The sequence below is a fragment of the Cervus canadensis genome, chromosome 9, assembly GCF_019320065.1.
Source record: "Cervus canadensis isolate Bull #8, Minnesota chromosome 9, ASM1932006v1, whole genome shotgun sequence".
Classification (NCBI taxonomy): Eukaryota; Metazoa; Chordata; class Mammalia; order Artiodactyla; family Cervidae; genus Cervus; species Cervus canadensis.
Window position 1 is genome coordinate 13,653,360 of NC_057394.1, and position 27,481 is coordinate 13,680,840.

Consider the following 27,481-nt stretch of genomic DNA (forward strand, 5'->3'; position numbering starts at 1 on the left):
GCAGTAATGATGAAAATAAGGACTCTGGGATGGATTCCTTGGAGCACACTAGAGAGAGTACTTAAAGAGGGAAGAAAAGCTCAGGGCTAACTCCTAGCTGAGAGATTCCACAGTAGCCCCTAAAACAAACTCTAATTTTTTGTAGCCATAGAGATGATTTAGTTGGAAGTCAAACACAAAATTTAATTTTCAAGATTGCTGAATTAAAACAATAGTTGAATTCAGAGTCTCTCCAAGTCTCTCCTAGAATATTTAGAACATATTAGTAAAGAATAGGACCCTCAAACTTAAAAATAGAGTCATCTGGTTGTAACCTACATGAAATGGACCAATTTAACCTCCCAGACCTTCTGAGCCTGCCTTACCCATAGAAGCAGATTCCCTTCCACCATCAGTGGCACCTCGCCTTCAACTGCTTAAAATTCCAAGGACAACCACTCAGGGCAGAAGTCATGAAAGGGGATGCTCACTCAGACACACCTAACCACTCCAGATGTCACCAGGCAAGTATATTACTGTGACCTAAAGAAAACAGTTTACTACTCAATGCTCTGTCATTACCTAAATGGAAAGGGAATCTAAAAAAGATGAGATATATGTATAACTGATTCACTCTGATGTAGAGCAGAAACTAACAACATTGTAAAGCAACAATACTCCAATAAAAAAAAGCTTTTTTAAAGAAAAAATAGTTTACACAAAAGAATTGCAAGATTTTGCTGATAAAGTAACAGAAACCCATGGAACATGTGTGGGAATGGATTCTAAAGGTTTTTAGATCAACAAGAATAGAATATAATACTGTATCTGGTCTCATTAACTGGTGTGTGCCCACTTTCTAGAATAGAGGTCAGCAAACTGCTTTTGTAAATAAAATTCTACTGGAACACAGTCATACCCTTCACTGTACCTGGCTTAAGGCTGCTTTCATGCTATAATGCAAAGTTGAGTAGTTTCGACAAAAACCACATAGCCCACCAAACTTAAAAACAACTATAATATATTGAGAAAAGTCTTCTGTCAAAATTATCTTAAATTTTTCTCAGTACTTACAGTTAAAAGTCTCAGCTACATGGAAAATCCTTATATTGGGTAATATGCATTAAACTCATGCATTTATTCATCCCTTTCACCCAGAATTGGTCAATATTTTAAAATATTTTATTTAAACAGCAAATAATATTTATTTTAAATGCTATCCCCGAAAGGGATTATAGTATTAGAATTCACTAAGATGGCTGCTGAGTGTTTTGGTTCCAAGATAAAAACCTCCTGCAGCATGAAGCTGAGATAAAGTGGCAGTGAGCTGCCCAGCTGCAGGGAGTTTCTGATCAAGGAGAAACAGGCTCTGCTAAGAGGGTGGCTAAGAGGGGTGCACCTGGACCCTAGGGGACTCTCTGGGGCCTTAGTTCTTCTGTGCCCAACACTAAAGATTAATTTAAAATTACAGCAACCAAAAAACAGGGCAATTGAGCACTCAGACCCTTCAGAAATGAGGGTTTCGGTTACACCATCAGGAGAAGAAGCCAGAGGAGCTGAGGTTTCAGCAGAAGGCATGAGATGTATGGGACAGGAAGTTAACAAAGGATGCCATATAAATCAACTATGACCTCATGACTAATTACAGACTCAAAATGCAGCAGCTTTGCACATGTTCTCTTTGCTTGTTTATAAGCATCTGTTTATTTGTATACATATAGTCAAGCCTTACAACTCAGATGGTGTCTCAGAATTTGCCCACTAAGGTTAATCTGTGAGCCCCTAAAATTCACCTGGAATCTCCAAACTAACATTCAGGGCCCCCTGGCAGTCATTTGAGGACAGGTGTACATGTGGAAGGGGGACACACTTGGGACACTTGAAGAGCATGTTCCGAGCTGAAGTCAAACAAGGTGATTCTCCTTCTTTCTGCGTCAGCTCTCATGTTATAAACAAGTGTCCTCTATGGTTTTTACTTTCCTTCTTTTTCACTGATTTCACTGTTTAAAATGGCTCCCAAGCATAGTACTTCCTAATATTCCTAAAGGCAAGAGACTGTACTGGGCCTTTCAAAAAAAATTTGTTTGGGGAATTCCCTGGGGGTCCAGTAGTTAAGACTCTGAGCTTCCACAGTCAGGGACATGGGTTCAATCCCTGGTAGGGGAACTAAGATCCTGCAAGCTGTACGGTGCAAGCAAAACACTTTCAGGAAAAGAAAACACGTTTGTCAGATGAGCTTCATTCAGACATGAATGATAATACTGCTGGCCATGAATTCAATGTTAGTCAATTATATTAAACAAGATATTTTTAAACAGAAAGTCACACAAAACAGGTTACATTTTGATCTGTTGACAAACTGGTAGTGACCTGAGGCCTTGCAGGATCCTAAGCCTGAATTTTCTCCCAGGTGCAGTGGTTCAATATTTGTTAATTCAATGTTGATAATGACATACGGAGTATAACTACCAGGAATTGAGAATCGACTGTACTAACCATATTTTCTCCAGTTTCCATTTTTATTTTATTTACAAGCTGTTAAAATTAACTTTACAATTTAGTTTTTATATGATTAAGTCCCGAACAGGACATGGTAATTAATACAGTCAGTAATGGACACAGTGACTGCTGAAAACGTATCTTCTCAACCAGGATACAGGTGAGCGTTTTTCATTTCCAAGAAGAGCTGCACCTCGTTAGGTAGAATATAGACTCTTTTTGTTGTTCTAAAGTTCAAATGCATGTAGAAGGTGCATGTGGAAACTAAACAGCCATAGCATTTCTCTTTCACAATAAACGTGATGTTAAGCTTTTCGCTGTGCCAAGGAGACACTGCAGGGAAAACGATCTCAACAGTCATCACTCGAGAGGGTGGGAGACAGGACTGGGGAGGAGCAGAAAGAAGTCTCTGGGGTGCCGAGAGAGTTCTAACCCTGACGGAGGCGAGGGTTACACAAGCACATGCAGGTATCAAAACCCAGCAAATATATACTCTAAAATGGACGCTTTACTGTATATAAATTTTACCCCTGCAAAAAACAACTGCTAATGATATATATGTTAAAGTATTTAGGGACATGTATACTGATGCTATTTTGAAAATTATTTTTCAAAAGGATTAACGGATAGAAAAACGCCCAGATGGGTATGTATTAAAAACATGTGTAGTAATTACATTAATAGTAGAATTTAGGTGATAGGTACAGGGCTGTACACTATAAAATTGTTTCGTGTTTGATAATAAAATGTTGGAAAAGCATACAATACAGTGTTAGGATGGAATGAATACACACAGGGCTCTGAGAGGGCACAAGCAGAGGCACCCAATGCCTACAGTTAAAACTAAATAAAATTTAAAATTCAATTTGTCAGTCTCACTAGTCACAGCATAAATGCCGCTTAGCTAATGGCGAGTGTGTGGGACAGTAAGGATGATACAGAGCATTTCCCAGCATCACAGAAAGTTCTCCTGGACAGTGCTGGGGTTGGGGAGACACGGTGTTCCCTGAGGTCTCCCCTGAAGGACAAGTGGGAAGGATGGACCTGTGTAACAAGGCTAAAGAGGAAATCTAGCATTCCAAACACAAAGAACATCATATTTTATAAAAGCCAAGAACTCAAGAGTAATGAGGCTTTCAGAGAACTCAAAGTCCAGTACTGCAGCCAGCTCTCCTCTCCACCATGCCTTCATTACTGAGTGGGTATTTCTCACTACTTTCTCTGCTAGAAGATGCCAGTAAACAGCCAGAAGGGAAGAGGGAAATCAATAAAGTCCCAGTGACAGTAACTCAGGTAACATGATGCTGACTTGACCGTGGAGTAGCAGCAGTGGAAACAGAAAACAGACTGCAGAGAAAAAAATACGAGAGAGGAAAAGACTACACGCAACTTGTGTCAACTGTCTGGACACAGGGGTCAAGTGAAGAAAGAGGTGGAGTCCAGGAAGACAGCCAGATCAACTATTTGAACAACTGCCTGCCATTTCAATCATCAAAAGCTAGTGAATTCCTGATTTCATCTAATAGAGCAAAAAGCCAAATGAAATACACTTTACCTTATTCTTCACCCTACTAAACAACAAAGTAGCTTTTCATATTCCCAGTCTGAATTTTCTGTGTTTCTGTGTAGTGTTTTATTACATCAGTTGCCTGCTGGAGCCCTCTAAATCAGGAAGGAAGGAAGAAGGAACAGAAAGAGAAGAGGACACCTTAAATTGGGGGTCTCAAAAACTCAGGGTCCTAAAGCTATAATCCAAAGAGATAAAATGCACCCCTTTGTTGACAGCAGGACTATTCACAATAACCAAGACATGGAAACAATCTAAATCTCCATCGACAGATGAACGGATAAAGATGTGGTACATATACACAATGGGATACTACTCAGCCATTAAAAAGAATGAAATAAAGCCATTTGCAGTAACATGCACGGACCTAGAGATTATCAAACTAAGTGCCGTCAGTCAGAAAGACAAACACCATAATACTTAAATGTGTAATCTAAAATATGACACAAATGAACTTATCTACTTCTACAGAAACAGACTCACAGGGATAGAGAAAAGACTTGTAGTTGCCAAGGGGGACAGATGGACTGGAACTTTGGAATTAGCAGGACCTTGGGAATACCATTTTATATATAAAATGGAGAAACAAAAAGGGCCACTGTATAGCACAGATGACTATATTCAATACCCTGTGATAAACCATAAAAGGAAAGAATATGAAAAAGAATGTGTAAAAAAAAAAAATTAAAATAAAATAAAAAAAAAAAAGAATGTGTATTTATACATATATATGTATATACAACTGTAACGCTGGGCTGTAGAGCAGACACTAATACAACATTGTAAATCAAGCATACTTCAGTACAATAAATTAAAAGAAAAAACAAAACTCAGGGTCCTACAAAGTCCTCTTTGTTTCGGGGCAATAATGTGAAAACGTCTAACCTATTTACAAGTATGTAGATATAAGTTGGAGAAATTAGTTAGGGGTGTTCAGTGGACTAGGAAAGCATTGTTATTTTTCCCATTTAAAATGAAGACACAGGCTCCTAACCTGTATCTTCAGAGAAATTCAGTATGCCATATAGATTTAGAAACTGATTATATTCAGAATGTGAGAGTCAACTGTAGTTTCACCTAATTCCATACCACATCCAAAAATACAACCTGCTTTTTGTAATGAAGATTATAGAACTTAATGTTTTACTTAACAGATGTTACTGAACACTGTGTATAAAATTGTGGTCTTAACAGAAATGAGTAAGGTAGTCTCCTCCTCAGAAAGCAACGAGAAAACTCCTACAGGCTTTAGCTTTATGAGAACTCCCTAGCCTACAGGGCAATCACTGACTCTGGAGAGAGGCTATTTTCCAGCATCACTCTGGAGTTTCCACCACATAGTATTTACAGAATATATCATGTGAACCAGGACTGCCTTCAAAATAATCTTGGGGAAGAGGATGAAAGTACAGACAAAATACATCCACCAGGTGCTGGTAATTTTTGAAGCGGGGTAACAGGACACAGCCATGAAATGAAAAGACACTTGCTCCTTGGAAGAAAAGCTATGACCAACCTAGACAGCATTTTAAAAAGCAGAGACATTACTTTGCCCACAAAGGTCAGTCTAGTCAAAGCTATGGTTTTTCCAGTAGTCATGTATGGATGTGAGAGTTGGATTATAAAGAAAGCTGAGAGCCTAAGAACTGATAATTTTGAACTGAGGTGTAGGAGAAGACTCTTGAGAGTCTCTTGGACTGCAAGGAGACCCAACCAGTCAATCCTAGAGGAAATCAGTCCTGAATATTCATTGGAAAGACTGATGCTGAAACTCCACTACTTTGGCCACCTGATGCGAAGAACTGACTCACTGGAAAAGACCCTGATGCTGGGAAAGATTGACGGTGGGAGGAGAAGGGGACGACAGAGGATGAGATGGCTGGATGGCATCACCAACTCGATGGACATGAGTTTGAGTTATCTCCGGGAGTTGGTGATGGACAGGGAAGCCTGGTGTGCTGCAGTCCATGAGGTCACAAAGAGTCGGACACGACTAAGTGACTAAACTGAACTGACAGGACACCGTGGTACATGATACTATTTTCTAAACTTTGGTGTATTTTTAAGATTTTCCAAGAACAAAATTTAACTTAAATCCTTTCAATGAAGAAATGACTTGCTGATAGAAATTACCTCTTTCATTAAAAAAGATTTTTTTTGAAGAAAGTGGTCCATAGGAAATAGAAAAAAAACAGTCAGCTACTAAGCACATGAGCCTACCTCCCAATAGACTCAAATTCTAGAAATGACAAGATTTATTTAAGGAGATACATGCATAACCTCACTGGAAAAAAAAAATTCTTTTTTAAGAATAAGAGGGCCATCTAAAAAACAGAAATTGGAAAAATTCTCAAAACATAAAATGGACGGGATGAGACTGGTGGGCAAAATAATATCCAAACACCTTTTCAGGAGAGGTATGCCATGGAGGTGGCTGCAGCTCTCTGGGGGACCCAAACTCTGAAACCAGGGAAAGGAAGGAAGGGGTCCTGGAGACTTCTCAGCCTCCAGACAGGCAGTCAGCCTTCTCTCACAATCAGAATTCAAAGACGGGCAACAAGCAATTCTGAAAATCAAAGATGAGCGTAAAACCTATCCTTATGAAACCAATACCAAACAACAGAATTAAGGAACCAAAATTGGGGGAGCAAATAGGAAAAAAACATTCTAAAAATGAAGATAACTGACATCTTTACAGATCCACAGGATGCAACACACATTAAAAAACAGACCAAGCGTCCACGCACTGCCTGCTCTAGCAGTGGGGATGCAGTGGAGATAAAGATAGACAAGCAAGATCACTCTGCCAGTGGAAAGGAAGCCGAGAGCTTAATATAGTGCTCAGGAGTCAAATAACTCCTCCCCGAGTTAAAACACAAAAGGCAGGAGAGCAGTCCTAAATGACAAAAAGCCTCCAACATGCCAAAATATGATCAGGCAAGCAGTACAAAACAAGTGCAGAGGGCTTGGGTAAGACCAAGCTCTATGTTAAGACATCAAGAAGCAGCTCCCAGCTGCCAGGATGGGTCACACTTAGCCTTGCAGGCTATGGTAAGAAATCTGGGTTTTACTCCAAGAGCAAAGGGACGTCACTGGATGGGTTTTCAGCAAGGAACTGACGATCTGATTTACATTTTAAAAAGATCACTTTGGCTGGCCGAGTGGAAAACAGATTAGAGGCCGGCAAGAATGGAAAGAACTGTGGTGGCGTGAACCACGGACACCACGCTGCATTAGAGTAAATGTGTTCAGATTTCATTTATGCTTTAAAAAAGAGGATATAGTATGCACTTCTGTATGGTTTAGTTTTTTCCTCTGGTAAGAATGTATTCATGTGCTTATACAATAAAAAGAAAACAAACTGAGCAATGTGTTTCGTTCAAGATGTACTGATTATCACTTGAAACTGAAAACTTGTAGAGAATATTTGTTAACATGAAAGACATATTTTATAATTAAGCAGCCAGTTAAGTCAAGAAAGAAGAGCAAAATAACCCTGTCTCAAACGTTTTCATTAGACTGTAGTTCAAAGGTATAGCATTATAATCAGACACTGCAGGGAATATTTTTAGATGATATAGACTCTAAAACTTAAAGCAGTCCTTATCTTTCATAAACACTAAAATATTTATAAACAAAATGATGTCATGTAAAATGTTCCAAAATAATCCACTGGTACAGATGAAATAAGATTGGTCATGGGTTAATTGTTAACACAGGGAGAGGAGTACAGGGAGGTTCAAAATATCATTCCCCACCTTGGTAAATGTAGAAAATTTCACACAGTAAGGTTTTACTTTAAATCTTTGTGGGCTTCCCTGATAGCTCAGTTGGTAGAGAATCCAACTGCAATGCAAGAGACCCCAGTTTTTTATTCCTGGGTAGGGAAGATCCCCTGGAGAAGGGACAGGCTATCCACTCCAGTATTCTTGGGCTTCCCTTGTGGCTCAGCTGGTAAAGAATCCACCTTCAACGCGGGAGACCTGGGTTTGATCCCTGGGTTGAGAAGATCCCCTGGAGAAGGGAACAGCTACCCACTCCTGGCCTGGGGAATTCTATTGACTATAGTCCATGGGGTCGCAAAGAGTCAGACACGACTGAGCAACTTTCACTTACTTAAATCTTTTTAAGGGATGCTGTTGCTATTGCTGCTAAGTTGCTTCAGTCGTGTCCAACTCTGTGCGACCTCAAAGACGGCAGCCCACCAGGCTCCCCCGCCCCTAGGATTCTCCAGGCAAGAACACTGGAGTGGGTTGCCATTGCCTTCTCCAATGCATGAAAGTGAAAAAGTAAAGTGAAGTCGCTCAGTCATGTCTGACTCTTAGCGACCCCATGGACTACAGCCTACTAGGCTCCTCCGTCCATGGGATTTTTCAGGCAAGAGTACTGGAGTGGGTTGACATTGCCTTCTCCATTTTAAGGGATAGGGGTAGGGAAATTAAAACAATTAAAGGCAGTTCATTTCGATTTTTTAAAGGTAAATTCTAATATAAACTCTACCTCCACATAAACATCTACAGTTCCTAGTATAAAGTTTAAAAGACTGTGCATCACATGTAGAAATGTGTGTCCAGAAAGCATGTTAAAATGACACTAGAGAATAAACTAGGGATCCAGTAAGAATGGTGAAAATGCTGTGTGTAAACTCTCTAACCATCCAGTCTATTACAGCTGGTAAAATTAATTTCAAAGGCAAGCTGATAGATTTATCTATGTGCTCACAACACGTAAAGGAAGCAGTCTTCCAATTATCAAGAAGATTTCAAACATCTCCCATTTAATTTTCTCAAAGGGACAATCAGATCAATGTACTCAGTAAAGGATTTCAGATTGCTGGAGGAAGTAAGAAATCTGGATATGAGATAAACCATTAGTCACAGTACTTTCCTTATCCAGTCGTGAAAGTGTCTAACAGGAAAGATGTAACACAGAAGGAAATTAAGAAATTAAAAAAACATGCTGAATACTTTCAGAATATCTATTTCACTTAATTTTCACAACAAACCTAGAAAGTAAACATCTTTCATACTTTGATAACTCAGGAATCTAAGGCTTAGAGAAGTCACCCAAGCTACCTGAAGACTCATGGTAACTGTCAGAACATGACTCAATTCCAAAGCCTAGCTTTATCTGCAGCACAGCTGAGAAACCTTTCCCCCATATAAACCCGGCTAAGCTCTCTCTCCACAGTTGCTCAGCCTTGCATGCTTCCTCACCCAACCCATCATTTAATGGAACATTTTAACCACAATCTGTTCCAGTCTCACAGGTAGACCCTGAGGTCTAGTGGGAGCCAAGAGTACATGTGCATGGTACTTTGAACTATCTATTCCAGAGGCCTCGGGCCACACATTTACAGAGAGCCACCGCAGCTCCCTGCTGCAACAGCGCTTGCCAGAGGCTGGGCCGAAACCAGCACAGCCACGCCTCCCCACGGCACCCTGGAGGGTGCCTCGGCCACCCGCCGCGACAACCGAGTGCCCCTCATGGGTGTGCCCGAGTGACCACCAGGACTCCGGGGCCGCCATCAACTGCCAGGCCCACCCGGAGCTCCTCGCCTCCTGCATCTCCCTGGCCGTGTCTCGCCGCTTTGATCCTGACAGTGTGGCTGTGAAGGATATGCCAGATATCTTCTTCAGCAGTCTCATGAGGACAGAGAATATGCTGAGACACTGATGAAGCTACAAACCAACAAGGCGGCTAAATCCCACATTCTTCAGGGTATCAAGAAACTAAACCAGGAGGACTGGGAGAGCAAGCCGGCTGAACACAACAGAACATGTGTTACTCCTGAAAAACACCTCAGGGAACTGCACAAACTGGTTACTGACTAAACAATACCCACTTGGGTGACTTCACTGAGACTCACTACCTGAATGAGCAGGTGAAATCCAAAGACCTGGGTGACCACGACACCAGCGCGCACAAGACGGCGACCCGCGAATCTGGCATGGCAGAGGATCCCCCTGACAAGCACTCCCTGGGGGACAGAGACATTTGAGAGCCGAGCCCCAGGCTGGCTTCCCACAGCCACAGGGTCACTTTCTTGGTCACTGAGTCCATGCATGCAAGTTGGGGTTACCGTGACCTTTTCTGTAAGCTGGACCAAAACATCCACCCAGGCTCTTTCATTTGCACTAGTCCTTCAAATAAAGCGACGAGGTGTCCCTCCAAAGAGTTATGTATACCGTCACCCCAGAGGTCGAGTTCCTCTCCAAACTAAGCTTCTCTTGCCTTCTATGATTGAAAGCAGTATCCAGCATTTCTCTGTGCCTTTTACCTAAAACTCAGATCCTTATTATGTTACTATCTTATCCAACATCACTTTCATCTAATAATGTGATAAGTAAATACCACTTCCTCTATAAAAATTTCAGTCTTCCAGCTGCTGCTGCTAAGTCGCTTTAGTCATGTCTGACTCTGTGTGACCCCATAGACGGCCGCCCACCAGTCTCCGCTGTCCCTGGGATTCTCCAGGCAAGAATACTGAAGTGGGTTGCCATTTCCTTCTCCAATGCATGAAAGTGAAAAGGGAAAGTGAAGTCACTCAGTCATGTCCAACTCTGCATGACCCCATGGACTGTAGCCCACCAGGCTCCTCCGTCCATGGGGATTTCCAGGCAAGAACACTGGAGTGGGGTGCCAGTGCCTTCTCGTCAGTCTTCCAGGGAGAACTAATTACTATCCCCCAGTGCACCTTGGCCACCTTTCCATAACAGAACTTGCCACAGTCTGTAAGTGGTGGCTATGTAGCCCCTTTTTGCCCCCAAAAGAGAGGGCATGCCTCCTAACTGGTATATTTCCCCACCTTCCTCCAAGTCCAGCCCCCTGCTATGGCCAGAGAAATCCTCCCAAAATGCATTCTTAATAACAATTCTGCAGTGTTTGCACAGTGCTGGCGAGATTCAGTCCAAGTCCCTTCAGATCTAAAGGCAAAGAGGACCCTACATGATCAGGTGCCTCATCTGGGTCCAGCCTCATCACCCCTCACTCTCAAACGGTAAAGAATCTGCCTGCAATGGGGGAGACCTAGGTTCGATCCCTGCGTTGGGAAGATCCCCTGGAGTAAGGAATGGCAACCCACTCCAGTATTCTTGACTGGAGAATTCCATGGACAGAGGAACCTGGTGGGCTACAGTCCATGGGGTCGCAAAGAGTCGGACACGACTGAGTGACTGCCGCACACAAACAGCGCAGGGAACGGGCGGAGCGTCCCTGAACATACCAGGTCTCATGCTGCATCCCTTTAAACTTGCTGTTCCACAGCAACGCCTTCCCCACTTGCCCCCCGGAAAAGTTCTCCTCCTCCATCAGGATTCTGCCCTCAAACGCCGCTGGTCCCTCTGTGAAACTTTCCCTAACTACCTGGGTGAGAAGGCGGGGACGGCTCCTCCTACACTCCTACTTCACCGTGCATCCCTCCACTCGCAAGCACAGGACTTCTCTCGGCAATCCCCCAGCCTCAATAAGCTGACCTGCGCAGCCGGCTGCCAAGTCCCAAACCTGACCAAACGCAAACCTGAGAGAAGGAGCTGTCTTTTCTTCTTTATACACCACTGAGTTCAGTACCGTGCACAAAGTGGGTACTCAATATTTATTGAACGAATGTAACTAAATTCCTTCTTTCTTAAATGTATTATAGTTCATCAATATAATAGAATCTAAGATACACAGTAACAATTATAAAAATCAAACCCACCAAAGATTCATACAGACACTAATATGTTTCTTTAAAAATTGTAAATGTGGTGGGAGAAGGCGAGGGTGGGATGTTTAGAGAGAACAGCATCGAAACATGTATATTATCAAGGGTGAAACAGATCACCAGCCCAGGTTGGATGCATGAGCAAGTGCTTGGGCCTGGTGCACTGGGAAGACCCAGAGGGATGGGGTGGGGAGGGAGGCGGGAGGGGGGATCGGGATGGGGAACACATGTAAATCCATGGCTGATTCATGTCAATGTATGACAAAAACCACTACAATATTGTAAAGTAATTAGCCTCCAAATAATAAAAATAAATGAAAAAATAAAGAAATAAATAGAGTTGAGAAACCAAATAAATAATTTTTTAAAAAATTGTAAATGTGGCTGCTTTTGCAGTATCTCAACTATGTATTTAAGCCATGGATACTTTTTATTCCTTTGCCACATCCTGGGAGACAGTGACAATGAGAGAGGCCTCCTACTTCTGAGAGATAAGACAACCAAACATCCTGCTGTCTCCTGGGCAGCATTAAACAAACAGGTTTCTCCACAGACAAGCGTCAGTCAGAGGTCAGCCAAATATACAGCACGGACAGGGGAAAAGGTGAAGCAGCCAAGTCTTTCATTGAAGTTATGTCATATTTTTACAGAGCAAAAACTAAACAATTTTAAGAAACAAAGTTGAGGGCTTAAAAAGTATGATGTGCTGCGAGTCACAATCAAGACTGGAACAACCAGACTGAAAAAGTCAAGAAGAAAAGCTCAGAGAGGCTAAGGCTCAAGCCAAGGCCAGGTGGCAGAAGGGAAGCAAGCCGGGGGTGGGGGGCTGTTTAGGCTGGAGCACTTCAGAGTGTCCGGGAGGGAGAGAGCTTCAAGAGCATTCTAAAACCGAACACAAGGCGGGGGAAAGAACAGAATGCGGGGGAAAGAAAGTACTGTCTGTAAGAGGTCCTTTCTAAACCCAAGATCAAAGCAAGATGGGGCAGAGAAAGACGTCTCAAGACAGAAACACAGAAAACAGTGGAATCTGGCTCTTCTCAAAAGAGCAGGAAGTTCATTATCTTCACAATTCCACAGTCTAGTAAGGAGCAATGACAAAACAGTTTTAATAAAAATACACTGAGCTGGAACCCCTAGACCTTGCCAGCACCTCTTTCCAATCACCCTAACCTAAAAACTGTTTTAATATTCAAAGCCAAAAGTTCCCAGGGTGGCACTAGTGGTAAAGAATCCACCTGCCAATACAGGAGACAGCAGAGACACGGGTTCGATCCCTGGAGTGGGAAGATCCCCTGGAGGAGGAAATGACAACCTGCTCCAGTATTCTGCTACAGTCTGTGGTGTTGCAAAGAGTGGGACACAAATGAGCACATGTGCACACACACACCTGAGTGCTGAGTTATGTAGCAAGTACATAGGAACTGTGTCTGCCCCAAAATCTTTCTGGGTAAACTAGGAAAATAAGATCTATTGTAACCACGTTTGCTCAATTTCAATGAACTTTAGTCTTCACTTCAGTTAAATGTGAAAGCATAAATGTGATGGGTTTCCTTTTTCAATGAATTTTAACTTGGAAAATCAGTTTAGAAGGGTTCATGTAAAAAAAAAAAAGTTAGAACAGTCAACCTCACTCATCCATTTTGAAAATATTTATTGCAAATCTACTTCATGTCAACATAGTTTAGGTAGGTATAGAGATAAGAGCACCTTCCATAAAGCTTATATTCTAGCGAGGCAGACAGACAAGAAATACAAATCAAGTAATTGAGGACAACATTAAGTTTTATGTAGAAAACACAAAAAGGCAAAGGGAAATAACTAACTGACCTAGAGCATGCTTCTTAAATAGTATGTCAGGGCTGAAATATGAATGCTCATTTGGAAAGCTGTTCTCTGAAACCTTCAGAGTATAGAAACAACAAAAATAAAGACACCTACATCAGCAATGAGCTGGGCATTTGGAAGTCAAGTTGATGTGGTAGGAGCCCAGTGAAGGAGAAGATTAAGATGAAAAAAGATACAAGTAAATAGGAGTCAGACAGGTAAGGCTTTGCAGGCTCTACTGTGTTGAGAAGAGAATAGATGATATAGCAAGAGAGACTACCAAGGACTCTCTGAAGTTCTGCTCTCAAGAGAAACAATGATACCGTTCAGTAGCTAAAGCGACACATAACATCAAAGCCCAGTTTAAGATGGAAACACTATAGCATGCTGGAGTGCTGATGTCAATGACCCAGCAGAGGAAGAAAGTGATGATACAGGAGAAAACCAGTAACTGTAGAAGCAGTATTTTCAGATGATGAGAGGAAATGGAATCCAGGGCTTAAGTATAAAATTGGATTTTGCCAAGAAGAGGGATGTGTTTTTTTTACTCATTAATGTTAAGAAAAGTAGCAGAATGGGTACAGATGCAGGTAGGCTGCTAAATTCAGAGGTAGAGAGAAGAAACTGCCCTGTGGCGGCTTTCATTTTCTCGATAAAGACAAAGTCTAAAACAGCAGTCCCCAACCTTTTTAGCACCAGGGACAGGTTTCCTAGAAGACAATTTTTCCACAGATAAGGTTGGGGAGGGGAGATAGTTTCAGGATGATTCAAGCACACCACATTTATTGTGTACTTTATTTCTAGTATCATTACATTGGCTTCACTTCAGATCAACAGGCATGAGATCTGGAGGCTGGGGACCCCTGGTCACAAAGAATGAGGAAGAGGGACTTTCCTGGTGATCCAGTGGCTAAGACTCTAAGTTCCCAATGCAGGGAATCTGGGTTCGATCCCTGGTCAGGGAACTAGATCTGACATGCCACAACTAAGACATTGTGCAGCCAAAAACAAAGAATGAGGAAGAAAAGAAAGGAGGATTTCAATTGGAGATTTACAGAAAGAAGAAAAGGTTTGAGACACTGACTTTCAAGAACAGACACACTAGGGAACTGTCGGAATGTTAGCAGTACTCAGTATGCATTGGAAATAGAGACTACATGCTTAAAATGAGACCTGTCAGCAAGGTTATCTTCATTTTTCTCCATCCATGATCAGCTCTGAGGTTCAACAAACCAGTTGGCCAGGTTGGATTTAAATCAGTTCAAATTTTGACAAGTGAATAAAACCAAAGATTACACGGACAAGAAAATTAAAGGGTGCTTCCAGAGGACTGACTACAAGACGGATCACAAAATCCACATTGAGCAAGTAGCAAGAGAACACAGATGCTTCACAAAGCATGTGTTATATCCCCACGTTGTCTATAAATGCAAAGACAAAAACCAAGAGTTCTATACTGCATGTATCTCACCTATAAAGAACACTATGGTGAAGCCTCTGCTAACCAATTAAATGAGTCTTCTCCATATTCTAGAACTCTGAATAACACAAACTCTTCAGATTTTTAAAACTTATCTTTAAAAATTTAAAAAGCAGCATCCCAAAGATCTTGAAAAATCAATTTATGGCTGACATCATGCTTTTGTTCTTAAGAGCAGGTGACTGTGTTCCCATGATATTTCATACAAACAAAGATTAATAACTGGGCAATAATCAAAGGAACACTATGGCAACAGAAATTAAACTTAACCACAATTCATTAACTTTATATGGAAAAGTAAAGCCTATTGACTATTGGCCATTCCATCTCAGCACAACTCCCCCCATCCCACAGAAACTAAACTACTCCATTTCTGGACACTCGCTCAGTAAGTGCTAACTGGTCAAGTGAATTGGGACCTGGACACTACTGCTAAATAATAGCCTATATCACTAAATGAATTTAAAATAATTTTCTAGAAGCTCTCTGATAGTCTGCTAGAATACTTAGTTTACAGGAGTTCCCCCTTATCCTCAGGGAATACATTCCAAAATCCCCGTGGATATCAAAACCACAGACAGTACTGAACCCTATATACACATTTAGGGCTTCCCTGATAGCTCAGTTGGTAAAGAATCCGCCTGCAATGCAGGAGACCCTGGTTTGATTACTGAGTCGGGAAGATCCCCTGGAGAAGGGATAGGCTACCCACTCCAGTATTCTTTGACTTCCCATGTGGCTCAGCTGGTAAAGAATCTGCCCACAATGCAGGAGACCTGAGTTCAAGCCCTGGGTTGGGAAGATCCCCTGGAGAAGGGAAAGGCTACCCACTTCAGTATCCTGGCCTAGAGAATTCCATGCAATGAGTCAGATATGACTGAGTGCGACTTTCACACACACACTATATACACATTATATTTTCCTATTCATACGCACTTATGATAAGGCTAATAATTTATAAATCAGACACAGAGATCAACAACAGTAAAATAGAACAATTATAGGAATATACCATAATAAAAGACGTGAATGTGGTGCCCTCTTCTCAAAATATCTTATTGTACAAATGTAATGTCTTTTCCATCTTACCTGAGCACTTATCACAGACTGTGACCACAACTTCTGTAGTCTGAGGTGCAACAGTCAAACGAGCACAAGTTACTTTTTCCTTTTGCGCAATTTCACAGAGAGGAGATTGATTCTTACCACAGATCCTACCAACCTAGCATACAGTTTTGTTTTCTTTCCTTACTAAGACATAGACTTTCTTCACGTAAAGGAAGCAGTTTACAGCTTCTCTTGGCGTATCCAAACTTCCCAATTGTCAGCATCACTAGGTTTGCACTTTAGGGCCATCATTAAGTAAAAGAAGGGTTACCTGAACACAACCCCTGCAACAATGCTGATAATCCAGATGGCTACTAAGTGACAGGCTGGATACAGGGGACAAAGGGATGATTCATGGCCAGAGCAAGACCGCGTGAGATTTCATCATGCTCTTCAGAAAGGTTTGCAATTTAAAACTTATGAATTGTTTATTTTTGGAATTTCCCATTTAATATTTTCACACCACAGTTTACCACAAGTAACCGAAACCAAGAAAAGAGAAACCACAGGTAAGGGGTAGGGGGTATATAAATTACTGAACGTCCTTAGCTTTTGTTATTTTACTTATTATCTTCATATTTAAATAATGTCAAGAAAATCCTAGCGAGCACAGTTCATATAATAAGTATCACCATCTTTTGTATCTTTATTTCACTGAACTGGCCTGACAAAACCATAAACTTTGGACACTGGGAAAGTTTATGGTTTTGTCAGGCCAGTTCAGTGAAATAAAGATAAATTGAGTTCAGAAAGAATGTTAAGGAAGAAAGCGATAAAAGAAGGTTTGGTTCCCAGGTTATGTTCCCACTGAAATCACCAAATAGAACACACCATTAGCAGAGAATTAAAATAGTTTCCTTATCTGTAACATAAGAATACTAAAGTAGACACTACAAAAGTTTTCCTTCTGCTCCAAAAATTCTATTCCTAAACTAGTGCTTCGGACTTCTTTCTTTCCAAGGCCTTTTTGAAAAGGGGTGCTAAAAGATTTAACCTTTCAATTCATGAGCCTATTAAATAGCTTACTTCTCTGAATTACAATTAACAGAAAAGCCTAGGAAAAAAAAATAAGTATTTTTAAATCACACAAAACTAGGCCCCCTAAGCTAATTATTGGGGACACTGCAATACAACTCTTTGTTTCATATTCACTCTTCTCACACCTGTTCTGTTTCTTCTGCCTCCAAGCCTTGGGCCCAAGAGTGGAATCACGCAGTCCTAAATGCCTCCAGAAAGACTTAGGTTAGAAAACTCAGACACACAGCTTACTCGGGAAAACTGGAGCTAACAGCTTGCTGTCAAAGGTTCTTTCCTATCTTTATATCTCCATCAAATAAAATAGATACCTGATTTACACAACAGATACCTAATTTAACTCTACCGCATAACTTATTATACCAGTGATTCTATTTTAGATATTCAAAATTTCAGGTCCCACCTAGACTTACTGAATCAAGGACTTTGGGAGTGAGGCTCAACACTGTGTTTAAAAAGGAATCCAGGTGATCAAACACTCAAGCTTGAGAACCACTGTATTAAAGATGTCAGGAAATCCTCTTCCTGTTCATTACTGCTGGTGGCAAACACAAACAGAAAGGCTGAATTTTCTCAGCCGCCACTACTTACAAGTGCTTGGGCCCACAGGATACCCTCAGCCACTTAACTTCTGTCTCCAGTCCACAAGCAAGATGAACTTCAGAGTCAAATAATGTGAGTTCAACTTATGACTCTTAGAGTTAACAGCTATGTGACCTTATCCAAGTTAAACTCTTAGAGCCTCAGTTTCCTCATCTGTAGAGCAGAAACAACATCTTGTACCTCCATGAATAGGAGAAAGCTTACAGAAGGTGCCCAGGAGAGTGCCAGGCACCATCAATAAGTTTAAGAACTTTTTCCTTTCTTCTCTACCACCTGGACCAAGTCCTGGCTACTTCACACAGACAATACCCTAAAGAAGACAGCACTTTGGCACCCCTCTGTGAAATGTCACCGGTGCGTTCCACATTGGGTGAAGAGCTCTCCGGTGAGGTTTTCCTTCTGGAAAATACCACAAGACAGACATGAAGCGTTAAAGTCCTACAGAATCATATACAGAACAGTGATTCTAAAAAGGCAGCCTATAAGCCAGTGGAAAAGGCAAATCTTACAAAAGTGTATACCTGTGTAACTTAAAAAAATAACTCACGTTAAGCAGAACATAGACAACTTTCTCTTCAAAGTGAAGTATCAGTCCATCAGTTGTGTCCAACTCTGCGACCCCATGGACTGTAGCCCAACCAGGCTTCTCTATCCATGGAATTCTCCAGGTCAGGACACTGGAGTGGGTTGCCATTCCCTTCTCCAGAGGATCTTCCTGACCCAGGGATCGAACCCAGGTCTCACCCACTACAGGCGGATTCTTTACCATCTGAGCCACCAAGGAAACCCAACTTTCTCTTAACTGGCCAAAATTAATTAATGCTAACTAGACATTAGTACTACATTTCATAGGGCAAGAGATATTTAACATTAAAATACCTAAAAGAAGTGGAATACATGACCTATATTAAAGGTCATGGTCCAGGCATTCCAATTCCAATTCCATAGATTTTTCTGGGGCAGCCTCACTGTCAAATTCTTTGTCCCAATGTTGCCATGCCACATATTCTGGTTTCTGATTTAAAAAAAAAAAAAAAAATGGTCCTCCAGAACACACTCTCCCCCCCAAAAAAAACGCTGCTTTAAAACAAACAAACAAACAAACAAAACGCTGCCATGAATGAGATCTAAAAACTGGAGAGTATAACTATTTTTTGTAAGTTGATAAGCTGAAAGGGATTTTACCAGAAACAATTCCTGCGTTCAGCTCCTCACTCCCTCTAATATGAAATCCAATATTAAACTGTTTAATTTGGCCTCCGTGACTACTAGCCTCTTCACGGGGCTGGAAACAGTTGAGTGCACGAGATAACGTCACTGTACCCGAATATTTCGCGGGGTAACCACGCTTGGAGCATCAGATCAATGGGCACTCGCGGCTTTCACTCCTGCCTGCTGACAACTAAGACAGGACAACCCTCGGTTTCCTGTTAAGAGCAGCCAACATGCCAAACTGTAGGGCTTAAGTGAAAATTAGCGTTCGTATCTTCTTAAAAGTGGATGCCCAACCCCCACACCCCCACCCCCAAGGAACTTGTCAAAGGAAAAGTTGAGTGACTCCAGACTGGAAACTGTAAAGCCACAAACTTTTAAGAGCCTTGCCCGCCGGGAGCTTGAATTTCAGCAGCGGCTCCGTAACGCACCAAGCTAACAACTTCGAGACACAACCCAGAGCGGAGCGGGGTGACGGTTACTCACTTCTAACATCCAACACGACACTGTCCCCTCCAGCCCCCGGAACTCCAAAGCCAAAGAAGCCTCCCTTCGGGCCACCTTTACAGCCTCCTCCCAGCACCGCTGACCCGGAGCCCCCGGCGCCGAGCGAGGGTCCCAGGCGAGGCCGGGACCGGACAGCCGCCCGGGTCTCCGCGCCCCAGGACTCCCCAAGAGTCGCCGCCCCGCTTCCCGCCGACCCCACCGGCCCGACTCCTCAGTGCATACCCGCGGTCCCGCGGCCCGCCGCTCCCTGCACCTCTCCCCCAGACAAACCCGGAACCGGGCGCCGGCCCCCGCCCTGAGGCGGGCTCAGGCCCAGGCCGGGCCGCGGAGTCTCCGGCTCCCGCCCCGGCCGCCCCAAGACGCTCGGCAGGGGAGCTCCGGGAGGCCTGGCCGCCCTCCACCCCCAACCCTACCCGGAGCGCGCCTCCTCCGGGCCGGGGCGGGACACGACTCACCTTCGTACTGCAGGTCCACCAGGACCAGCAGGAAGGGGAACACCGAGCCCAGCCGGCTGGTCACAGAGCCGGGGGCCACCATGTCCGAGAGCGCGGGCGCTGAGGAGGAGCAAAGCTGCGGGGCCCACCAGCCCCCCGCCGCGGCTCTCAGGCTGCAGCTGCGGCCGCCCGCCCGCCGTCCGCTCTCGCTCAGGCCTAAGGCGGCTGGCGCCCAGAGGAGGGAGGCGGTGGCGGCGGCGGTGGGCGGGGCCATAGCTACGCCACGCCCCCAGCACCGCCGCGGCCCAATCGCCTCCTCCCTGGCTGCACTCCTACTGGGCTCGCCGGGATCGTGGTTCGCGCTGATAGGCCGCGGGGGCCGCCGCCCCGCCCCGTCTCTGATAGGATAACGTGGAAGCACGAGACGAGGCTGCGTCCGCCGGTGGCGGAGCTGTCAGGAGCTCCAAACCGCCGCGGCCGGCCGGAGGGGAGGCGGCCCGGGGAGGCTTGTCTGGCGGCCGCCGAGTCCGCATGCGCAGGCCGCCCAACTCTTTTTGGGTCGGCCCCCCGCGTGCGCGCCAGCTCGGCTAGAAGGAGAAGGTTGTCAGCAATCCGAGGTTTTCCGGTGTGTTGTTTGGAGAGAGAGAGAGAGTGGGGAAGCCGCCGCGTCCGGGATGAGAAGCCAGACCTGGTACCAGGAAGTCTGCGGAGCTGGATCGCGGAACAGGACGAGTCGCAGAGCCTGCTGTCCTCCCGCTGAGCGTCTCGGAACCCATACGGACCGAACCCTGAGGAGGGCTCGAGAAGCGATCAGGAGAACCTGGAGCGCAGTAAAGTAGGGTTAACCGATGGAGCCGGGAGCTTTTCAGGCACAATCAAATACTTTAGGGTCCTAAGGCAGGTCAAGTGAGAATGGCATGGAAGCTTGGGACCAACCCCCGACCGTGCAGGGGACCAGCGTGTCCAGAAAAGAGCAGGTCTGGAAGATTTTGTGCAAAAGAAACCTAGGAAGCACAGCAGCTAAGAGAGCAAAGGGCTGTTGAGAGTACAGCCGACGTCAACTATAAGGGGGAAAAAAGAAAGCTGTTAGGACTGGATCTTGTACCTTGTGCTCATCAGATGAAACTTAAGAGACATGAACAAGATAAAGTTCAAGTTACGCAGTCTGGGCGTTAAACTTGTTCACATCCACTTCCTCTGGCATCCCCAGCACAACGCACACTATACACCAGTGATGCTTCCCATTGGGTGAGACAGTAATGCCTTTCTGTGTTAAGCGTTGTCGAGTGTAAAGTTATTACTTTACCAGATTACATTTGCTTCCTCGGTGGTACTGTACACGTTAGAACTCATGAATGATAAATAGCATAGTGAATTCTTGATTTCCTAAAAAATACACTCAGAAGGCTAAAAAGCTTTCTAAGCTTTTATTCCAGAGGGGACTAATGCAAAGGAAATGGTTTGCAGAAAGGAAAAACAAGCCAAAAACACAGTCCCTTAGTAGTTGTGGTGGAAAGCAATACAATATAATGTGAACAGGGGAGGATTCAAATCCACGAAATTTAGCTGCACACCACACCTCTTATCTAAAGCTATCTTCATCTGTAAAGTGGGTATGACACTGATAGCCTCAATGGTTTGTTCTGAGGTTTCATGAAGGGGGTACAAATTTTTCTAAATTATAAAGTATTATGTGGGCTTCCCAGGTGGGGCTAGTGGTAAAGAACCAGCCTGCCAATGCAGGAGATGTAAGAGACGCTGGTTTGATCCCTAGGTGGGGAAGATCACCTGCAGGCGGGCATAGCAACCCACTCCAGTATTCTTGCCTGGAGAATCCCTTGGACAGATGAGCCTGGCAGGCTAAGGTCCATAGGGTCGCAAAGAGTTGGACACAAATGAAGGGACTTAGCACACACACACGCAAACAAGTGTTATTCATACTTCTAACAAGAGTGAGATCATGAGACTCCTCTTTGGAATTTTTTTAAATTCTTGTTTCGTCCTTTCCCTTATAGGGCTTCCCTGGCAGCTCAGATAGTAAAGAATCTGCCACAATGCAGGATACCCGGGTTCAGTCTCTGGGTTGGGAAGATCTAGAGAAGAGAATGGCTACCCACTCCAGTATTCTTGTCTGGAGAATTCCATGGAAAAGAGGAGCCTGGCAGGCTACAGTCCATGGGGTCGCAGAGAATCGGGTATGACTGAGCAACTAACACCTTCACTTCACTTTTTCTTATCGACCATCACAAGGCAGTGTTAGTGAAAAAGAGCAGATGATTTTAGTGTCCACAAGTAGTTAGTGGATAAAGTACTGGAAAGTTGTCTGGATAAAGTACTGTGGCCAAGGCAGCTAACAAAATATTGAACATAATGAGGAAAGAATTTTGTAAGCAAATAATTTGTTGTTGTTGTTTAATCACTCAGTCGTGTCTGAATCTTTGCCTTCCCATTAACTGTAGCCCACCAGGCTCCTCTGTCTATGGAATTTTCCAAGCAAGAATACTGGAGCGGGTTGCCATTTCCTTCTCCAGGGGATCTTCCCAACTCAGGGATTGAACCCAAGTTTCCTGCTTGGCAGACAAATTCTTTACCACTGAGCCACCACGGGGAGCCCGAACAAATAATACTACACCATGAATTATCACCAGAATGCTGCCTGTCTGTGATTTTGATCTTAAGGAAGAGCAGTGCTAAAGAAATTCTAAGAGTGTAAATTAAAAATGATTAAGGAGAGGATAGACCTTGTGCTATAGATAATAAAAACATAACAAGGGCCTTCAATGTTGAGTGATTTTAAAAATTCACTGATCAACTTGCATATCAGTGAAGCCTGAAGTCTTAAAACTAAGATTTACAAAGTATCCCATGGAAGAGATAACTTTACAACAAAGAAAGGAAACATTATTTTAGACTGCAGTTAGTGTCCAGGGCTAAAATTATCTTTATATATAAAATGTTTAGGAATGTTTTCTTCAGTGCTCATCTGGGCATGGTTTTCACCTGATCACCTCTGCCAATAAAACCAAAGTAATCCAGTGATTGTAGAGAAAATTATAAATATTGTTTGCATTTATCAACATTTATGCAGTCCTTTTTAAAATTAAACACCCTACTGTAATTAATAGCACCTATTCACTATGATAGTAAAAGATTTAAAATAATAGTAGAATATTTAAATTGTGGTATATGCAAAACCACCAATATTATATCATTGTAATATACAAAAATATATTGATTTGTGTTTACTGACCAGTAAAATAATATTGGCAAAGAGGAATGGACAGATCTAGAACACAGTTTCTGGAGGTAAAGAAGATAAGATTTGCTGATGGATTAGCTATGGGGAGAAATAAATGATTCAAAAGCAAGTATGATACTTATAACATCTTTTTGCACCAAATTAAAAACAAAATAGGCAGCATTGTAATTCGCATAATGAATGCTGTAGTATACATCCTTCTACATTTATCTTTATGAACTTGAGCTTTCATTTCTATCAAAGGGATTTCTAAACATGGGCTTACTTTGTCAAAGACTGCACATTTAATATTTAAGATATACTGTTAGACTATTTTCCTTAAAAGTCAGGGTAATTTTTATTCCTAACAACTATTTATGTCCCCACATACCATCACCAAATATAACCGATTTCCATAGTTTTTGCCAACCTGATGGTAAAACATTACCCTTCTAAGTTTACTACTTCTTTGCAGCAATTTAAAGACTCTGATCCAACTTCAGTGTTCTCATGTAGAAATTTGGCTTTAAAGCCAGTCCTCGGTCTGTTTGACCACCTTCTTTTATGTTGTTAGTTAGGCTTCTGGCCACATCAACCTGTCTCCTTCATCACATCATCATTTCTCTCTTTATTGACCTTCCTCCTTTGTCCTATAAGGATCTTTGTAATTAATTATTTAGAATCCCTCTGGATAATCCAAGATATTCTCTGCCTACAACAGCCTCTATTTACTCACATGCGCGCAATCCCTTTTGCCATAAAATACGTTACTGGGGATTAAAAACGTAGATATCTTTAGGGGGGGAACACTATTCAACTTAACGTGATACCTCCTGAAGTGGGGGGGCAGGGTGGGGGAGGGAGTAAGACCTGAACTCCCCTCTCCCTTGAATGTGGACTGACTAACTTTTAAAGACTAGGGTGGAGAAACGCAAACACTACCGGGGCCAGGTGGTCAAAGTAAATATTACTAATGTGAGGCTATAGATATTCTGTATACTCCTGATTCAAGATCATGGGCAGGGTACTTCACCTCTGTGATATTCCTTCCATTCTATAATCTAGTGTAAATATGAAAAAAAAAATCACCTAAAAGAAAATCAAGGGACAGTCTTTAAAATACCTGATCAGTACTCCTCAAAACTTAATACACAGGAGGACACTAAGGAGACATGATGACTAAAAGGTGCTATCTAAATCAGATCCAGAAATAGAAAATGGATATTACTGGGAAAACTGCTGAAATCCACATAAAGTTTCAAGTGTAGTTAATGGACCATTATTAACTTCCTTAATTTTGACAAATGTACCATGATTATAGGTAAGATGTTAGCAATAGGGGGAAATAAATGTGTGTTTAGGACCTCTCTGTAGTATCCTTGCAGCTTTATTCTAAAATTATTTCAGAAATAAAGTGTACTTAATTGTGAAGGACTACAGTATCAACACGGAGAAGGCAATGGCAACCCACTCCAGTACTCTTGCCTGGCAAATCCCATGGATGGAGGAGCCTTGTAGGCTGAAGTCCAAAGGGTCCCTAAGAGTCGGACACGACTGAGCGACTTCACTTTCTTTTCACTTTCATGCATTGGAGAAGGAAATGGCAACCCACTCCAGTGTTCTTGCCTGGAGAATCCCAGGGACGGCGGAGCCGGGTGGGCTGCCGTCTGTGGGGTCGCACAGAGTCGGACACAACTGAAGTGACTTAGCAGCGGCAGCAGCAGCAACAGTATCAACAGTAATGAGTGATTGTATAAGTTTTTTGCATCTAAACTTCCTTTTCCTTGCAGAAGAAAGAGAATTAGCACTTTAGGGAGACAGTTCTTAGTTGTCTAAAACCTGCTCCTCTCTTGTTTTTTCCTATTTTCCCTCTTTTCCCTTCACTTGGCAAACTGTTAATTACTTGATTTAAAATCTGTTACATATACACTCTAAGAATATTATAGTCCAGATAATCAAAATGTCTATAAGAAAAAATTCATTAACTGTACTTTGTTTTTAAAATATGAACAAGTACATGTAAATGATAGCCTATGTTACAATAAGATAAAAATTTTGAAGCATGACAAGGATTCTTTAATATTTGGTTCTGGAATACAAGGTTTAAAATTGTATTTTTAAAGGTTCACATACTATTTCTGATAAATAGATGAATCTTTCAACAATTGGGATGAGTTAATATTGACTTAAAGACAGCTCTTTGTCCACCAGCATGTTCATTGCAGCGTTATTTACAATAGCCAAGATGTGGAAACAATCTAAGTGTCCATCAGCAGGTGAATGGATGAATATAGTGTGTTTAGATACATGTATATGCAATGAACTAGTGTTCATCCCTAAAAAAAAGAAGGAGGTCCTGCCATCTGAGGCAACATGAATGGAGCTTGAGGGCATTATGCTAAGTCAAACAGAAAAAGACAAATACTGAATGATCTCACTTATATGTGGAAACAAACAAACAAAAAATTGAATTCATAGATAAAAGAACAGACTGGTGGTTGCCAGAGGTGTGGGTGGGGGAGGATTGTGAAATAGTGAAGGTGGTCAAAAGGTACAAATTCCCAGTTACAAGATAAAAAATTCCTGTGAATGTAATGTATAGCAGGGTGACTATGTTTAACAATACTGTATGGTATATTTGAAAGTTGCTAAGAGAGTAGATCTTAAAAGTGCTCATCATAAGGAAAAAATTGTAAATGTGTGGTGATTAAAGTTAACTAAACTTACTGTGGTAATGATTTTACAACATGTGTATTTTACAACATGTGTAATGTATAGCAGGGTGACTATGTTTAACAATACTGTATGGTATATTTGAAAGTTGCTAAGAGAGTAGATCTTAAAAGTGCTCATCATAAGGAAAAAATTGTAAATGTGTGGTGATTAAAGTTAACTAAACTTACTGTGGTAATGATTTTACAACATGTGTATTTCAAAACATTATGTTAAACACCTAAACTAATATAATGCTTTATGTCAACTGTATCTCAACAAAAAAGCAGTTCTATGTCTTCTCCAGTTTTAATACATTATATTTTATATATAATAAACACTTAAAAACTTAAACCTTTCAAGTTTCCAAGTTAACTAAATGAAGTTATAATAACCAATGTCTTGAAAAAGACTTATAAAACTTCTATAATATAAATCATAAGGGCTTAATGCTTATTTTCCAAATCCTTACTTCTAAATCAAAATATATACATAATTGCATTAAATGTAAATGTTATAAATATAGTAATTAGAAGAATGTAAAAATAATTTAAAAATAAATAACATGAATCAACTATAAGCTGTCTACAGGAAAGGTAAAATCTCACACTGATCAACTAATTTCAACAAGGATGCCAAGATAATTCAACGGAGAAAATGTAGTCACTGCAACAAATGATGATGCTGGGACAACTGGATATCTATTCAATATATTCAAAAGAGTGAAATTGGACCCTTTCCTTAGACCATATACAAAAATAACTCAAATAGGGTCACAGACCTGAATGTAAAATCTAAAACCATAAAACCCTTGCAAGAAAACAGGGATAAATCTTCATAATCCTAAATTGAATAAAACCTTAGGTACAATACCAAAAGCACAAGCACAGAAGAGAAATTGGATAAAATGAATTTCACAAAAATTTAGAAATTTTGCACTTCAAAAGACACCACTGGACTTCCCTGGTGTTCTAGTGGTTAAGGATCTACATGCCAATGCAGAGGGCATGGGTTCAATCCCCAGTCCAGGAAGATTCCACATGCCCCGGGACAACTAAGCCCATGCGCCACAACCACTGGGCTTGAGCTCTAGAGACTGCGCTCTGCAATGAGAGAAGCTATTCAAGGGATTCGATCTGATAGAGTGCCTGAAGAACTACGGACAGAGGTTCGTGACACTATACAGGAGGCAGTGATCAAGACCATGCCCAAGAAAAAGAAATGCAAAAAGGCAAAATGGCTGTCTGAGGAGGACTTAACTGTGAAAACAAGAGAAGCAAAAGTCAAAGGAAAAGAAAAGATATACTCATTTGAATGCAGAGTTCCAAAGAATAGCAAGGAGCAATAAGAAAGACTTCCTCAGTGATCAATGCAAAGAAATAGAGGAAAACAACAGAATGGGAAAGACTAGAGATCTCTTCAAGAAAATTAGAGACACCAAGGGAACATTTCATGCTAAGATGGGCACAATAAAGGACAGAAATGATATGGACCTAACAGAAGCAGAAGATGTTAAGAAGAGGTGGCAACAATACACAGAAGAACTATAAAAAAAAGATCTTCATGACTCAGATAACCA

The 27,481-nt window shown here is 42.0% G+C and overlaps 1 protein-coding gene across 1 annotated transcript in view; it reads right to left on the reverse strand.

Moving 5' to 3' along the window:
- The window catches only part of DNAJC3 (DnaJ heat shock protein family (Hsp40) member C3), a 57,944-nt gene extending 37,750 nt beyond the window's left edge, over positions 1-20,194 (reverse strand). The window contains exon 1 of the mRNA XM_043478323.1: positions 19,974-20,194. Within this exon, the coding sequence (XP_043334258.1) occupies positions 19,974-20,055 (82 nt within the window). The 5' untranslated portion in view covers positions 20,056-20,194. The remainder of the gene's footprint in view (positions 1-19,973) is intronic.
- Between the last annotated feature and the right edge of the window lie 7,287 nt (positions 20,195-27,481).